Here is a 15,725-nt window from a genome sequence, read left to right as displayed (position 1 = left end):
GATCTCTATCTCAGTGGACTCAAGTTTCACGTCTATTGCAACAAATACACCACGTCCATTTCTCATTTGCCTATCTTTTCAATATATACTTAAATTTTCCTAAAAACACTCACTGCTATCAGTTTCATGTTTCAACCAGCTTTCTGTACCTAGTATTATGTGAACTTCACTGCTTTTCATGAGCACAAACTCTGTTGCAAATGCTCCAACAGTTAACCATTCGGATTTTAATCCTCTCACCTGCGAGACATTTCTTTTGATCTTGCACTAGTGCTTCTGGGTTTCAGGTTTCAAGACAGTGGGCAGACATTGCCACTGTGTGTTCTAATATACCGCATATGTCATGCAGAGAAGCAGGTGCATTGAAGTTTATGTAGATTCATAAATCCTTCTAGCAAAAGTGCTTTGTCTGCGAATCTCATGATACTTGTAATCAGAAAATAAATATATTTTTTTAGATATGTAAATATATTTTAGGTATGTAATGGAGATTGTACATATGACTGTTTTTTGAAATAGCAGAGGATGAAAAATAATTGTACATATGACTGTTTTTTGAAATAGGAGAGGATGAAAAATAACTGCTTGTAGCTTGTGTGAATGGCCCTAAGCCACAGATGGAGAAATATCTAAGCTTCATAATCATTTAAAACAACACAATAAAGATTATTATAATGCTGAGGGGGCAAAGAATAAAGAATTCCAGAAGTATGGAAAGCAAAGTGTTGAAAAGAAGAGAACAGGTGATACCTTGACAAAATTATCACCATTGTGCAACCTTTTATTATTGTGAAAGATAGTGCATTTCAAAACTTGTGGAGGTGTTGAATTCTCACTATGCATTACCTGGGCAGCATAAACTTTCAAAAGAAATTTCATGATAAATAATACATATACTGGTATGTTATGAAAATCATTGTAGGCATCAATTCTCTCAGATTGCTGGGAAAAAAGGCTATCTGCATTTACAGTCAAATATTTGCACAAGGGACAATTCTGTTTAGTTAGTAACAATTATTTTAACAGGAGATTTTGCATGATAAATATAGCAGAGTAAAGGATGCTGTACTCATAGATTTGATGCAGATCAAAAGAGTCATCTTGGCCACTGTTGTATGCTCATCAAAGACATAAAATTTGCATCTTGCAGTGCTAGGAGATTATGCAAAGAAACAATACTTGCATGTGTCTTGAGTATTTTTAAAGAAGACCCACAGCACTGAAAATAGAAGAGGAATTGAAAAAAATAATGGAGAAGTAATGTACAAGGCTATTACAAATGATTGAAGCGATTTCATAAATTCACTATAGCTCCATTCATTGACATATGGCCACGACACACTACAGATATGTAGAAAAACTCATAAAGTTTTGTTCGGCTGAAGCCGCACTTCAGGTTTCTGCCGCCAGAGCGCTCGAGAGCGCAGTGAGACAAAATGGTGACAGGAGCCGAGAAAGCGTATGTCGTGCTTGAAATGCACTCACATCAGTCAGTCATAACAGTGCAATGACACTTCAGGACGAAGTTCAACAAAGATCCACCAACTGCTAACTCCATTCGGCAATGGTATGCACAGTTTAAAGCTTCTGGATGCCTCTGTAAGGGGAAATCAACAGGTCGGCCTCCAGTGAGCGAAGAAACGGTTGAACGCATGCGGGCAAGTTTCACGCGTAGCCCACGGAAATCGACGAATAAAGCAAGCAGGGAGCTAAACGTACCACAGCCGACGGTTTGGAAAATCTTACGGAAAAGGCTAAAGCAGAAGCCTTACCGTTTACAATTGCTACAAGCCCTGACACCCGATGACAAAGTCAAACGCTTTGAATTTTCGGCGCGGTTGCAACAGCTCATGGAAGAGGATGTGTTCAGTGCGAAACTTGTTTTCAGTGATGAAGCAACATTTTTTCTTAATGGTGAAGTGAACAGACACAATGTGCGAATCTAAGCGGTAGAGAATCCTCACGCATTCGTGCAGCAAATTCGTAATTCACCAAAAGTTAACGAGTTTTGTGCAATCTCAGGGTTTAAAGTTTATAGCCCCTTTTTCTTCTGCGAAAAAAACGTACAGGCCACGTGTATCTGGACATGCTGGAAAATTGGCTCATGCCACAACTGGAGACCGACAGCGCCGACTTCATCTTTCAACAGGATGGTGCTCCACCGCACTTCCATCGTGATGTTCGGCATTTCTTAAACAGGAGATTGGAAAACCGATGGATCGGTCGTGGTGGAGATCATGATCAGCAATTCATGTCATGTCCTCCATGCTCTCCCGACTTAACCCCATGCGATTTCTTTCTGTGGGGTTATGTGAAAGACTCAGTGTTTAAACCTCCTCTACCAAGAAACGTGCCAGAACTGCGAGCTCGCATCAACGATGCTTTCGAACTCATTGATGGGGACATGCTGCGCCGAGTGTGGGAGGAACTTGATTATCGGCTTGATGTCTGCCGAATCACTAAAGGGGCACATATCGAACATTTGTGAATACCTAAAAAAACTTTTTGAGTTTTTGTAGGTGTGTGCAAAGCATTGTGAAAATATCTCAAATAATAAAGTTATTGTAGAGCTGTGAAATCACTTCAATCATTTGTAATAACCCTGTATTTTAGGCAGAATAACTGTCATTGTTACAGACAACAGTAAAAATAAGGTTGCAGCTGGGACACTTCATTCCATCCTGCAAATATCATGTGTTGCATATACATTAAATTTACTTCTTTCAGATGGCAGGACATTTATTCCAACACTAGGAGTATTGTTGTGCCATTTATTTTGTTGTATCATTATTGTTTGGGAGACATCTGCATACCAGTAGCACATTTTTTTTAAATTGTTGAGGCAAAGCAATATTGTTAAAGAGAAATTATCAAATGCACCAGGTGCAACAAGAAAACTGAGATTACAGTACTTCTAGCACAAAATGTTCCAACATGGTGGAATAGTAAATGGCCATGGTTACACACATGCGAGAGTTGAAGGATGAATTAGTCCTCACACACTTAAATTTGGCCCATGCTCCTTGGTTTCTCACACTTCTGCTTACACAGGTTTGTACACTCATTACATATACCTAATACATTTTAATTATCTCTCCATTTTCCTAATGAATGAAATGTATTTCATGTCACTGGAAGAATGAGTATTTATACAACAACAGTATACTCTGGAGAAGAGTATGTGATATGTTCACAAATAATTCCACTACTTAACAGAGTCTCTTTAAAATAGTCAAGTTTAAAGAACAGTTTAACTACTGAAATAGCAACATTATATTTAAAATCAATTAATGAGCCCGTTGAGAAGCGTCTATTTCCAAATGAAGCTTGCTCTATTTAAAAGTTAGCCACATTTTTAGACTCTCACTTCAAGCAGTCAGCATTGTGATCCTGCTCTTACTGAAGAAGCAAGAATTCTGGGCAGATTGTCTCAGGCAGATGTAACTCACTGTACCCTGAAACAGTCTTAAATATGCATCTTTTAAATATAATTGCTGAGTGATGCAATAATTTTTTTAACAAAAAAAGTTTTTGGTTATTCTTAATTTTGTTTGTTATCAACATTTTCACTCCTGGCCTCCAAACCAAAATAATTTGTATTTCTGGTGGCTTAAATTCAGATGTGATCAACACACATTTCTACACAATTCTATAGACATGTCTCCCTCTTACTCAACAAAATATGTGTATTTTCTATGAAGCAGCAAGCCAGTTTTATGTATAATCCAGTATTGCAATTTTATTATCTAAAAAATAGACACGAGTTAAATTACACAGTGAAACATGAGATCCATTCTGTCTGACGTTTTGCCCACCACATCTAGGCTAGCTTTTCATCACCCTCCCAATCTCCGCAATATCCTTGTCAGACCCTATGCTCCTTCTGCAACCATCTACCTACCTTACGGCTCCTACCCCTGTGACCATGTCCGCTCCAAAAAACTTGCCCTATGCACCCTCCAACCACCACCTATTCCAGCCCTGTAACTGGCAAAACATATACTATCAATGGGAGAGCCACCTGTGAAATGACACGTCGTATAGCAGTTGTTATGTAAACACTGTTTGGCCTTTTACATCGGCATGACTGCCACCTAGTTATCAGTCAGGATGAATGGGTATAGGCAGAGGGTGTATACAAGCAACAAACGATATCTTGTTCCAGAGCATGCTGTACAACATGATCATGGTGCCTGTTTAACCACACACACCAGTTTGATTCTTCTCCCAGACACCACTTTCTCAGATTTCCAAAGTGGGAACTAGCACTACAACATGTCCTTAGCTCTAGCCACCCACCTGGCCTGAATTTACATTAATTTCTTCCGTCTCAGCTTTTATTCACTGTAACTATTCTTTGCTTCACTCCATTTTAATTTCCTACATCTTTCATTGTCTTTTCTGTCTATTTTTCACCACCCCTCCCACTTTTGTTATGTACAATGCACTTAGCTTCTCATTCTTATTAACTCTTGCAAAATGTTTTAGTGGTAATCTCTGTCTTGCATATTGCCCTGTCTTCCATGTTTTAGCTCTCAGGTTTTCAAATCTCGTCCAGGGCAGTCCCCAAAAATCAGTCTTTCCTTGTCATCCCGTCCAGTAAGTATCCCCTGACCCGGGATTCTGGATGACTTTTCTGAAGTGTACCCCTTTCCCTAAAGCTCTCCAGTCCTTTTCCTTCACCCTTCTTCATTCCCTTTCCACTTTTCTGCCAGAAGTAGAAGCCACTGGCTCCTAAAGCTTGTAAACGTCAAATCCATTTGTGCGTGTGTGTTCCCCTGGAGCCGCATGGTGAGTTGATTCTTTTATCTACTCATTTACATTATATTAACAATAATTGATTATTTTCTTTGTTAAACTACATTTCAGTATGTTTTAAAAAATCTTTTATGGCGGAAAAGAAGCTATGTAGATGAAATCCATTCCAAATTTGAATAAGTAACTAGTTAATTTAAAAGTTAAGGAAGGTAGGAAGTGATTATTCTTTTCAATAAACTTTATTTAATGCTCATTGCTTTAACCACGGGAAGTGTGTGTGAGAAGAGGATGGGGAAGGTCAGTGAAGTGATGGGGTGGGAGATCTCTAAAATAAAACTACAAGCAAAGAAGGAAAAATTCTGCTTAGCTAGTAGCCATATAAAGCCTCACAAAAGATTACACAAATACAGTACAGTTCTCTTTCTCTGACAGAGAGAGAGAAAATGATTGTGGAATTTTCTCATCTTTTCTTCTCCTGTAATTTATTTTCTGGAATCCTGAGTAGCTTTCCTTCTCAATCTCTGAATAGTCTCCTTCCCTCAGTCCATTACTTCTCTGTGACCAGATGAAGGAACCTCTCATCCTGAAAGGTAGTGTTTGTGTCATCTTCTGTTGGCAGTGACTAAAACCCCCCAATGAGTAGAAATTTAATTTTTTGTATTTGATATATTTATGCTTTGCAATTTAATCTATGGACACACAGCTTAGCATCTCTTATAAGTTAACCTACAACAGTAATTTGTAACAACAAACAAGAGCTTTGTTTAATCACAAGTGAAGAACACATACAATATGAATTAATGTAAAAGCTACAACACAAGGAGGCTACAGAGCAGGAAACTGAAATGGAACAATAAACTCTGACAGATAAAGCAGTCTGGAATGCGAGATAAGACAAATCAATATTGACACTTTCTGTCTAATTACTGGTCATTTACTCACACATTATGAGTTCCAACATTACCCCAGCTGTTTTACTTCCAATTTTAATAAATTTCTTAAAAATTAAGAATTATTACAGAACAATTATGCAAGAAAGAATTCTGATCATGAAGCATACATAGAATTGTAATAGGAATGACAATTTTATTCAACATCTATGGAAGAGAGAAGTGATACAGAGATTTGAAAAGAATAATATTTCATGAAGAAAATGGGTACAATTTATCACTTTGCTACTTCTCTCGCGTGTCAGATATGTCCATGATGGTACGCAACAAACGGCATCTTCTTTTCTTCAGATGTATAAGTCGTAATGTAGTTGCTCTTTTCCTTGCGTGATATAATGACAGAAGTAGCACGAAGAATGTTAAAATGAATCTTTCTTTTTCTGTAAAATTCATAACTAACAATTTCTTTACAGTATGATTATAAATATGTCAGCAATTAATCCTCCTTTCCAGATCACGGATTTCTATGATGTCAGTCTTCAGGCGGAGTTTTGCAATCTCTCTCCAAATTTCTTGGCGATGTACAGCATTTTCAATGCCCAGTCTAATTAAGGTGCTTTCATTAATCCTTATTAATGACCTGCCAGTTATGTCATGCTGAAAGCAAAAATTAGGGGAACTGTACAAAGAGAGTTTGACATAGTTAATACAAAAAGTTATAAAAAAGGTAAAAGACATTTTTCCTTATCTTATTTTTACTGGTTTCTTTTTATATATGTTTTATTGAACATTGATGAATGTGTATCTCAATGTTTTCCTTACATTTGTATATATTCGGAGGCAAATTTCATTCTTATATTGAGGTGCACCATAAATATTGCACAAAACAAACTGGGGAGAGGGCAGAAATGAAGCGAGACGAAGAAACTTCATGCGGATGGTAGAGGAATGAAGTACTGTGTAATCAACATCTAAACATTAAAAAACAATTGTAAGGTCTCCAACTTAAAGGTTTAGGGTTCAATCTGCAGTAGATTCTGGGACATTTTCTGACCATTAACATAACACTCTCTTATAGCAATGAGCATGTATGTGAAAAATACCAAACTACAGCAAGATTGGCTAAGGGCATGCAAAAATATGCAATTGACAGGATGGAATAAATGTACCAAAGAAGTAAAAGCTATGTTAAAGGAGGAGATGAGGCAACACGCTGGATAAATAAGAGGAGGTGATTAAAATATGGAAGTGTACTTTCACTCTTGCCATTTATGGTTGTCCTGGATGACAAATCACAAGTCTTGTCTTGAAACATATGAACATAAGATGCAAAAGTTTTGTATTGTTGTAAATGAAACAGCATAAAATGGGAACCAGTACCATGGCAGTATGAGTCTGGATTATTGGTAATTCCATACCAATCCAACAAAACAGTCAACCCAACTCACTCAGATGTCTTTCAAATTTGGAGCATTCAGTGATCAGATAAGAGATGAACACTACGAATTTGTAGAGATATACAATAATTGTGAAGAAAGTTACAGGTTGCAAATTTTCGAAATTATGTGATTTATATGCGTCTATCTCAACATAAATGACTATAATTCTGGTTCTAATCAATGAAAAGCCAATGAGTAGATCTTTTCATTGATATACAACATGGCAGGTTTTTAAGAATTTTTCACATTCAAGGTCACTGGCCTTAACCTTTGACCTTGAACTTTCAAAACTCCTCACCTTCAACTTTTTTGGAAAAAAAATTTGTATTGCCCCAATACGCTACTATAAACGTGGTAAATATCACTATGGCACACCACATGGATGAAAAGTGTTGCTTAACAACAGGCACGGTAGTTTTAAAAACTAAAAAAAAAAACCAACAGATGATTTTATTGAGATGACTGCATTGAGTTTACAATGGCTTCTATCACACTTATGTATCATACAGTAGCAGTCAAGGACCTTTAAAATCACTCAAGAAGAACTCAAAGTACATGAATATCTTGTTTGTGATTTTGTACATAATTAGTCCTTCACCATTCAGGAAGAGGTTCAGGATAAAGTACAGGGATTTCAGTGGAATAGTTCACAGATTACAATTCACCAGTTTTTAGCTTACTACTGAGATGCAAATACTAATGACATACAGCATGTTTCGTACATGGAAATACCTGATTATCTCCAGCATTTTCAGTTTCTTAAAATGTCACTTTCTGACTCCAAATTACATTGACTACTTTTCAGATGGATGTGCTGCCCAATACAAAAACCGAAATAATTTCATGATTCTGTCCTACCATCAGGAGATTTTGAATGGATTAATTTTATTTTATTTTTTTCAGCGGTGAAAATAAAATATTCCTTCATGTGTCTTCAACTACACATCAGTTTCCCATCACAATTAAGACACTGCCACTGAAGAGCACTGAAAGACCTGAGTCGAAACAAGGTCCCAGGAGTAGACAACATTCCATTCGAACTCCTGACGGCCTTGGGAGAGCCAGTCCTGACAAAACTCTACCATCTGGTGAGCAAGATGTACGAGACAGGTGAAATACCCTCAGACTTCAAGAAGAATATAATAATTCCAATCCCAAAGAAAGCAGGTGCTGACAGATGTGAAAATTACCGAACAATCAATTTAATACTTCACGGATGCAAAATACTAACGCGAATTCTTTACAGATGAATGGAAAAACTGGTAGAAGCCGACCTCGGGGAAGATCAGTTTGGATTCCGTAGAAACACTGGAACACGTGAGGCAATACTGACCTTACGACTTATCTTAGAAGAAAGATTAAGGAACAGCAAACCTACGTTTCTAGCATTTGTAGACTTAGAGAAAGCTATTGACAATGTTGACTGGAATACTCTCAAATTCTGAAGATGGCAGGGGTAAAATACAGGGAGCGAAAGGCTATTTACAATTTGTACAGAAACCAGATGGCAGTTATAAGAGTCGAGGGACATGAAAGGGAAGCAGTGGTTGGGAAGGGAGTAAGACAGGGTTGTAGCCTCTCCCCGATGTTATTCAATCTGTATAATGGGCAAGCAGTAAAGGAAACAAAAGAAAAATTCGGAGTAGGTATTAAAATCCATGGAGAAGAAATAAAAACTTTGAGGTTTGCCGATGACATTGTAATTCTGACTTGGAAGAGCAGTTGAAGGGAATGGACAGTGTCTTGAAAGGAGGGTATAAGATGAACATCAATCAAAGCAAAACGAGGATAATGGAATGTAGTCAAATTAAGTCAGGTGATGCTGAGGGAATAAGATTAGCAAATGAGACACTTAAAGTAGTAAAGGAGTTTTGCTATTTGGGGAGCAAAATAACTGATGATGGTCGAAGTAGAGGGGATATAAAATGTAGACTGGCAATGGTAAGGAAAGTGTTTCTGAAGAAGAGAAATTTGTTAACATTGAGTATAGATTTAAGTGTCAGGAAGTCGTTTCTGAAAGTATTTGTATGGAGCGTAGCCATGTATGGAAGTGAAACATGGACGATAACTAGTTTGGACAAGAAGCGGATAGAAGCTTTCGAAATGTGGTGCTACAGAAGAATGCTGAAGATTAGATGGGTAGATCATATAACTAATGAGGAGGTATTGAATAGGATTGGGGAGAAGAGAAGTTTGTGGCACAACTTGACTAGAAGGAGGGATCGGTTGGTAGGACATGTTCTGAGGCATCAAGGGATCACCAATTTAGAATTGGAGGGCAGCGTGGAGTGTAAAAATCGTAGAGGGAGACCAAGAGATGAATACACTAAGCAGATTCAGAAGGATGTAGGTCGCAGTAGGTACTGGGAGATGAAGAAGCTTGCACAGGATAGAGTAGCATGGAGAGCTGCATCAAACCAGTCTCAGGACTGAAGACCACAACAACAACAACAACAACACACAGTGTAAATGGATCATACTTCTACTACAATAATATAAAAGATATTTTTGTCAACATTACTTACAAATTGTATTTTTTAATAACTTTTGTTTCATATTTATGTACTACCTTCTGCGTTTTGATAGTGTACTCATGCAGACAAAATAAATTTTTGGTCATGATGCCTTTGATGTGCCACCTTGATATTTACCATGTTTATAGTAGCATATTGGAGCAATTATATATATCAAAAAAATTGAAGGTAGGGTGTTTTGAGATATTTAAGATTCAAGCTGAAGGTCAATGACCTTTAGTGTGAAAATTCCTAGAAACCTGCCATGTTGCATATCAATGTAAAGCTCTATTCATTAGCTTTAAAAATGATACAAGTTTCATAGTTGTACCTGGATTAGAACCAGAATTATGGTCACTTATGCTGACACAGACACAAATAAATTTCACACAGCCACCTTGGATAATGTACCATTTTCAACTTGTACTAGAGCCCACTGTCAAAATTCAACACACTTCTGGAAATCATCCCCATGCAGGGCTTGATGTAGACCAATGTGATACAGGTGGAATTTACCATGCTTAAGTATTCAAAGGGCACTCCTTTGAGAAATTGCTGAATCACTTTCCGACTGACGGAAACTTACATGAGGATTAGTGACAATTGCAGCTAATATAGTGACTTCTGAATTTTCTCCCGTAGCAATTCTCCTTCAATCATGTTTTCTTGGTATGATACCTCCCGTTTCAGACAATGCGTTCAAACGTTGTTGAAAATTTCTTACAGGTCCGGATACGACCCACCTCATAAGTTGCAGGCTTCTCTAGCGTTATTACAAGCTTCAACATAAATGTACATAATATTGATTATCTCATTATTTGTATATCAGACATCCATGATTACAACCCGAAGTGGAGCTTACTAAGAATATTAAGTAATGTTCTTATTAGGTGTAAATTGGCACTGGGTAAACTTGTACCAATGTCAACAAACCTGTAAACAAATGACTATCGTTATGGGAGTACAAATAAAAGACAAACAAACCAGCTTATGTAAACAAATGAATTTCCTTCATTGAATAATAATAAAGTAAAAATGCCTCACAACTCTCTCTCTCTCTCTCTCTCTCTCTCTCTCTCTCTGTGTGTGTGTGTGTGTGTGTGTGTGTGTGTGTGTGTGTGTGTGTGTGTGTGTGTGTGTGTGTGTTAAGAATAAAGGCCACCTAAAAGCAAGTTATGCACTTAAAATTAAAAAGAGGAATATAAGTGTTTTCAGAACAAATGAAAAAAATAAGCCTTTTTAAGTTCGTCTTTAACAAATCAGATCCCCCCTTTTTGACAAAATCCTGGCTACAGCCTTGCGCATACCTCAGCAAACTGGCACTTTTCCATCTCTTATCTAGATCACTGGATGCAGCAAATCTGCAAGAAATCTGAGATGGTCTGGTCGAAAATGTTTTTTTTTTTTCCCCTTCTGATTTGGATTGACATGGAATTACTCTTATACTAATTCTAATAGAAAAATAAAAACATGTTTTTGTTTAACTGAAAGATTCCAAGCACAATACAATTTACAGAAATTGCTACACCGTGACTGAAACAAAACAAACTGAATTGGACCACATTCTATGGACACTTTGTACAATTCAATGAAAACTTTTGTATTACATAAATTACCTGCTGAAACTTTTCTGCATACAATGGGTAATAGTCACTGCAATGTCTTCGCAACCATTTCTGAACATCCAGAACAGTCCACAGATACACTGGTTTTGGGCGTGCTGTTTTATTCTAGAAATGAGAGAATGCATCAGTAATAGAGATAAAGTGCTCTGAAATATTCTATGAAGAAAGCAAGACAGAATTAAATGTCCATGAAGACTTCAAAAGACATCATTAAGCAATGCATTTAAGGCAGGAATGAAGGACATGGCAAGCTGAACTTCCATAAGATAATTTAAATGATAACTTCAACCAATCAGAAAAAAAATAAGACAGCAACATACAACATGGTACCAGTGGTTTATAAAAATGGGGTAGGAGTCTCAGAGATGAGTTTAAATGTTTGGAAGCTGAAAGAGGAGCAGCTTGGTACCAGCAGAGATGTGCCAGCCAAGTGGTTTTCGAACTTTTTGGATCCTCAGTACCCTTGATTTACACACGATCACCTGTGACTCCTTTCGCACATGACATCCAACTGAAATGTGAGGTAAATAAACCTAAATTTAAAAAAAAAAAAAAAAAAAAGAATAAGAATTATTTCTTTATTAAATGTCCAAAGCAACACATTTTAATAAACTTTTAACATTATTATGTCCAATTCTTGCAACAAAATAAGGAGAAGGATGAGCTTACTTCTTTATCACCAGTTCCTCAAATCTCTGCACAAGATTGGAAATCTCTTTCTTCACATTCATTCGCAATCTGTATTTGCTACTGATTATTGCCTATGCTGAAAAAGCTACCTCACATAAGTAGGTTGTAGCAAAAGGTATCAAAACTTGCAGATATTCCTACTTCACCAGCTCCAAAAATCAAGCTGTGATGAGGAAACGAACTTCAATTTCAATGTGGAGTCTGAAGAAATATCCATAAATTGCTTTTGTTCATCAACAGTAAGTGTTGATGGAAGTTCTGTTCTTAAAGGATCTTTCATCTAGTTATGTTTATCTACTACTTCTGGAAAGTAGTTCAGGAAGTAATCACCGAGTTCAGTTATATGATCTACAAACACAGAGTCAACTCTTCACCACCTGTAAGTCTTTTATTCTACAATCATATGAAGAGCAGGAATAGTGCAATGTATATCATTATCATCCAACTTTTTCTTCCATATTACTAGACTGCCATCTACCATGCTGCCATAGTAACAACACTTACTTGCCGGCCTGCTAGATATCACAACTAGTGCACATGTTGTTCCTTTACTTGCAAAGCAAATAAACCAAATTATTATTGTTATGGAACCACCATGGTGACCCAACTGTGAGGCCACAATGTCCTGGTAAATTATTACTGTTATGGAACCACCATGGTGACCCAACTGTGAGGTCACAATGTCCTGGGAGTCTTGATACACAGTTTGAAAACCTTTGTGCTAGCATACAGGTAGTAGTAGATAATACCAGTGCAGTGTGAAGGTCTTAAACTTGCAGTGGTTGAAACCATGGAAAAGGGCTGTGGAAGACTAACAATAATATTGAGAGATATAATGAATCATCTAACTGTATTATGTGATTTGAGGGAAATTTGTTTGTTTGTTTGTTTTAGGCCACAAAAACATAAGGTCATAAGCATCCACGTCATAAACTTAGATCATCAAGAAGTAAAAGAACTTAAAACTGATTGTATGTGTGGTGTCACCACCAGACACCACACTTGCTAGGTGGTAACCTTTAAATCAGCCACGGTCCGTTAGTATACGTCAGACCCACGTGTCGCCACTATCAGTGATTGCAGACCGAGCGCCGCCACACGGCAGGTCTAAAGAGACTTCCTAGCACTCGCCCCAGTGGTACAACCGACTTTGCTAGCGATGGTTCACTGACAAAATACGCTCTCATTTGCCGAGACGATAGTTAGCATAGCCTTCAGCTACGTCATTTGCTATGACCTAGCAAGGCGCCATGTTCAGTTACTATTGATATTGTGAATAATGTACAGTCCAGAGCGACGCTCATCATTAATGGATTAAAGTTAAGTATTCCACCAGCTACGTCCGTTTTTCTAAATTCTAATTTCCTTGTCCTGTTCCAGACCTCACGCCAGCCTGCATGAGCTAAAATGTGTGCCTTTCGGCTTCCTCTAATAATCACAGTGTTGGCTCCCCTGCCAACCCACAACAGTATGTTAAGCTCAATCGATGGAAGGCATGCGAGCTAAGAACAAGGACTTCCAAGTGGAGAAAGGTCAACAAAATATGCTGTAGAGATAGTGGAGGTCCCGAGCCAAAGATTAAATGTCCTTCACCATATTGCTACAAAGGATAAAAAGTAAAATGCTGTTGACAGCCCATGTGTCGTTTGCTTAAGCAGCTGATAACTCAGATGGCACACTTATATGAGAATGTAAGTGGTTAAAAAAGGGCATTTGGTCAGAAATGGTGAACTGTCAAAGGTTGGTGACAATGAAATGACAGGGGAATCACAAATGGCAATGGCTAAAATGACGATGCCCAATAAGCAACCTACTAGCTAAAATGATCTCCTCGCGGCAAGAGAACCAACATGAGGTTGGCCAAGCCACTGGGAGAGTTTTAATTCCCTGAAGCTTGATCCTGTGAAGAGATGACCAGTGGTGATGCCAAAGTGATACAACCTGCTGATAGACAGCAATACAGAGATCATCCGAAGGAATGGAAGAGCTAGTGAACTGAGGTAGGAGGAATGCGGCCTTGGCAGCAGCGGCAGCAGCCTCATTTCCCGTCAGACTGATGTGACCACAAACCCATATGAACATCACAGTGACTCCCTCAACAGTGAACAGGTGGAAGCTTTCTTAGACCTGTTGAACTCAGGGATGGACTGTGAACAGCACACAGAGGCTCTGAAGGGCAATGAGCATATAACACAGTTAGAGACCTTGTGTCACCAGATGTACTGGGAGGCCTGACATAGGCCAGAGAGCTCTTGTATATATTGAGCAGTGTTCCGGAAGCTGATACCAAAACTGGTCAGTGACAAAGACGAAGGCACACCCAACACCATGATTAGTCTTAGAGCCATCAGTGCACATGAAGGTGCTATCACTAAGTTGTGAAGATTGAGAAACTTACTGCAGTAGAGTGAATCCAGAGTAGTTTCCTTAGGAAACAAATTAAGTCCAAGACGGACACAGTTGAAGTCCAAGATGGACACAGGCCGCTGCACGAAGCCACGGTAGTAAAGGGTTCACATCATCAGGAATGTGGCCGGTAGCGTTAAGTTAAACTGCTGGAGTAGGAGCCAAAACCGAACTCTGGAAGGTAATGGAGAAGAGGGACGCCCCCCATACTGATGGGCCAGCGAGTCAGCAAAAAAGGAGGCATAGGATGGGTGGCAAGGCATAGCAGACAAACAGCATGAGTATCTGCTGAGGAGAACATCACACTGGTATGAGTGGTAGTTTGGCAGCTTCAGCACAGAGACTCTCAACTAGGCTAGCATAAAAAGTGCAATGGTGAATTGTATTAAAATGGCTTAAGGTGGATGGATGTGCAGATGAATAAATGAAGCACCCATAGTCTAGCTTCTAACCGACACATTATTGGTAAAATCAGAGGAGGTTGGCATGATACGCTCCTCACGAAATACCACTTACGACACATAGGACGCAGGGACTGGGTGCAGCAGGCGGCTAGGTAAGACACATAGGAGGACCCAGAATGTTTCCTATTAAGCATGAGCCCCAGGAATTTCGTAGTTTTAGCAAACAGAAGAGCAACAGACCTAAGATGTAAAGACGGTGGAAGAAACACATTGTGCCACCAGAAATTCATACAAACAGTTTTGTCAGTGGAAAAGCGAAAACCATTGTTGATACTCCACGAGTAAAGATGATCGAGATGTTTCTGAGAATGCCACTCGAGGAGACAAGCCCGTGGAGAACTGCAAAGTCGTCAGCGAAACGGTAGCTGGAGATGCTTGGCGGGAGACGAGCCACAATAAGGTTAATAGCTATGGCAAAGATGATGAAGCTCAGGATGGAGCCCCGAGGCACCCTGTTCTCCTGCATCAAAGTGTCCAACAAGACTGAACCCACACATACCTTGAAACTCTGTCTTAAAAACTACTGAAGGTAATGGGGCATGGAGCCTCTGATGCCCGCCCCACGTGTATACAGTATGGAGGATACCAATCCTCCAACAGGTGTTTTAAGCTTTCTCCAAATCAAACCACACAGCCACAGTCTGGCAATTGTGCAAAAAACTATTCATGACATAGGTTGACAAAGTGACAAGATGGTCATTTGCAGAACGGTGCACTCGAAATCCATATTGTCAGGGATTAGCAGACTGCAAGATTTGAGCCACCATACCAACCAGCCATGAATCATACGTTCCATCAGCTTGCCAACACAGTTGGTGAGAGAAATGGGGCAGTAGCCAGAAGGAAGGTGTTTGTCCTTACCGGGCTTAGGTATGGCTATGACAATGGCTTCACGCCAGCATCTGGGAAATGTGCCATCTGCCCAAATGCAATTATACAT

At 38.8% G+C, this 15,725-nt stretch overlaps 1 protein-coding gene across 1 annotated transcript in view; it reads right to left on the bottom strand.

Moving 5' to 3' along the window:
• Positions 1-5,496: 5,496 nt before the first annotated feature.
• Positions 5,497-15,725, bottom strand: part of LOC124595356 (protein aveugle) — a 30,552-nt gene continuing 20,323 nt past the window's right edge. Inside the window, exons 2-3 of the mRNA XM_047134075.1 lie at positions 11,217-11,330; positions 5,497-6,305 (exon numbers count right to left, since the gene is read on the bottom strand). Coding sequence (XP_046990031.1) covers positions 6,138-6,305; positions 11,217-11,330 — 282 coding nt within the window. The 3' untranslated portion in view covers positions 5,497-6,137. The remainder of the gene's footprint in view (positions 6,306-11,216; positions 11,331-15,725) is intronic.

The sequence above is a fragment of the Schistocerca americana genome, chromosome 2, assembly GCF_021461395.2.
Source record: "Schistocerca americana isolate TAMUIC-IGC-003095 chromosome 2, iqSchAmer2.1, whole genome shotgun sequence".
Taxonomy (NCBI): domain Eukaryota; kingdom Metazoa; phylum Arthropoda; class Insecta; order Orthoptera; family Acrididae; genus Schistocerca; species Schistocerca americana.
Note: the sequence above shows the minus strand (reverse complement) of the source record. Positions and strands in the feature narration are given on the sequence as shown.